The 2,500-nt window shown below is 45.8% G+C and overlaps 1 protein-coding gene across 1 annotated transcript in view; it reads left to right on the plus strand.

The window, feature by feature from the left end:
- Positions 1-2,500, plus strand: part of LOC122262496 (procollagen-lysine,2-oxoglutarate 5-dioxygenase 1) — a 44,409-nt gene that overhangs the window by 41,382 nt on the left and 527 nt on the right. The window contains exons 14-16 of the mRNA XM_086556677.1: positions 759-911; positions 2,059-2,187; positions 2,398-2,500. The exon at positions 2,398-2,500 is cut by the window's right edge and continues 527 nt beyond it. Of these exons, the coding sequence (XP_086412803.1) occupies positions 759-911; positions 2,059-2,187; positions 2,398-2,500 (385 nt within the window). The remainder of the gene's footprint in view (positions 1-758; positions 912-2,058; positions 2,188-2,397) is intronic.

Consider the following 2,500-nt stretch of genomic DNA (forward strand, 5'->3'; position numbering starts at 1 on the left):
GTCTGTTCCTTATCAACGTTTGCATTCCCTTATCTTTATCATCCTCCCTTTCCACTTTATCCCCCTTTCTTCTCGTGCCACCCCCGCCCCCCCCTCCCCTTGCCTTCTTCCCCCACCCAAGGAGCGCTACAAGGGCGGGCCGCCATATGTGGAGTTGAAGAGCGTGGGTTTCGGCCCGCTGTGGCAGCACCTCCTAGAGAAGTACGTCCTCCCGATACAGAAGAAGGTCTTCGTCGGCTACGACCACTATGTACGGGCGCCGTCTTGCCTCGATTTGCGTCTCCGAGTGGGCGGGGTCTCCCTTGACTCTACCCTTGCCTGCTCGGCGTTGTCTGCTCACCAACTAATAAGATAGATAGATTTACACGCTCGCTCTCTCTCTCGCTCTCTCTCTCTCTCTCTCTCTCTCTCTCTCTCTCTCTCTCTCTCTCTCTCTCTCTCTCTCTCTCTCTCTCTCTCTCTCTCTCTCTCTCTCTCTCTCTATCGCCTCTCTCTCTCTCTCTCTCTCTATCGCTCTCTCTCTCTCTCTCTCTCTCTCTCTCTCTCTCTCTATCTCTCTCTCCCCTGTTTTTTCTATCTATTTCCTCTCCCTCGTTCCTCGCCCTCTCCGCTCTCTATCGCCTCTTTCTCCCTCTCTCTCTTCCTCCTCTTCTATCGCGCCCTCCTCTTCTCTGCGCCCTCGCTCTTTCTTAACTGCGCCCTCGCTCTTTCTAAACTGCGCCCTCGCTCTTTCTTAACTGCGCCGACCACTCCTTCAGGACCCGAGGCTGGAGGGCGGCTATGAGTCGGTTCCGACCATCGACATCCACATGAAGCAGATCGGGATGGAGGCCGAGTGGCTGGAGATCCTTCGCGTCTACGTGCAGCCGATGCAACTTAAGGTCTTCGAAGGATACTACAACGATGTAGGAGTGAGATGTCGTTCCTAGGCGATGGTGCTTGCATAAGTGGTGATGGTGTTGTCGGGGGGATGATGGGAATAGTGGTGACGGGGAGAAATGTTTATGGCGCTTGATATTGTGGTGATGGGGGTGATGGTGAAGCTGGGAAGAGAAAATTGAAGGTGGTTGTTTGGGATATGGGTTAGGATGGTGACGGGAGGTAAGGGTGAGGGGTGGGGGTTGGGGGGTGCATAACTATCGATAAGTATGGTGGTTGTAAAGAGTTCCATAACGGCATTAACAATACAGCAATCGCCACAAAAACGTGAAAAAGTGGTTTTGAGGTTGTCTTGATGATAGATGATAAATGATAACGCGAAACAAATAAACTAATAACGAAAGAAAAAATACAATGAAGACGGAAAAAACAACACTGAAGATGAATTCCAACGAGTAAAGAATAGCTGCTACTTCCTGACGTGAGTGTCGCCATTATCTACGTGCGGTTGCCAGTTGACTCTATCCTTCTTAGAATATCTGCTTACGACCCTTGTCATTTTTTGCTATTACAAATTAATGAATATTATGCACTGGAAATAAGTCTCTGCACAAGTCTGCTTATGCTTTTTTAACAAAAAACATGAACCCGAGTGTGTCATATTTGTATTCCAAAAGTGTTTGCATGTTTCTACTTAGTAGGTTCGGAAGATATTTAAGTGACAATAATTTTTCCTTCCGATATTACCATATTCAATTTAGTTGCATGATTGCATTGCACTTGTTTTTCTGTATGAGTTTTGTATATCAAAGCATGAGGTTACTTGGAATTTGCATGTTCATTACCATTGTCTTTCCCAAGAAAGTATTTCAGTAAAATCTCTAACCTCTAAGGAAAGTATTTTTTTTCTTTATTGATTTTTCTTTACTATCACCAACTGTGTAAACTTTGCAGAGCGTTGATACACTTTCATCATATTCAACAGACACCAAGAAATCCATAATTCATTAGTTCAATTTAAGTCAATAAAACACTCATTCACTCAGTCAGTATTAACCAATGAGTCATCAGATCCCAAAGTTTTCAAGTCTTTAGTCAGCCATTCAGGCCCCCGTCAGTTTATGCATGTAGTTCCTTCAAACAGCCTTTCATATCCCTCTGTTCCCTCCCCTCCTCCAGCCTCCGCGAGCTATTATGAACTTCATGGTGAGGTACAAGCCTGATGAACAGCCGTTCTTGCGCCCACACCACGACACCTCCACCTACACCATAAATGTAGCCCTCAATAAGCCCGGAATCGACTATCAGGTGTGTATCTGCTTTCATAAGGCTGGTATTATAATGAGACAGGAGAGGAAAAGGCTATCCATGCTTGTTGAAATTGATGTATGCTCCTATATGTGCATCTATTATGATAGGAATGACAATAGTAATGATAATAATGATGATGATGATAATGATATACGCTAGGCATTTGACATAGTTATAGCTCGTGATAAATTCCGTTTTCTGTGACAGGGCGGCGGCTGCAGATTTGTCAGGTATAACTGTTCTGTTACGGATTCTCGCGTCGGGTGGATCCTGATGCATCCCGGCCGACTCACGCACTTGCACGAGGGAC

The sequence above is a fragment of the Penaeus japonicus genome, unplaced genomic scaffold, assembly GCF_977035675.1.
Source record: "Penaeus japonicus unplaced genomic scaffold, GWHDUDI00000001_assembly GWHDUDI00000033, whole genome shotgun sequence".
NCBI classification, from domain to species: domain Eukaryota; kingdom Metazoa; phylum Arthropoda; class Malacostraca; order Decapoda; family Penaeidae; genus Penaeus; species Penaeus japonicus.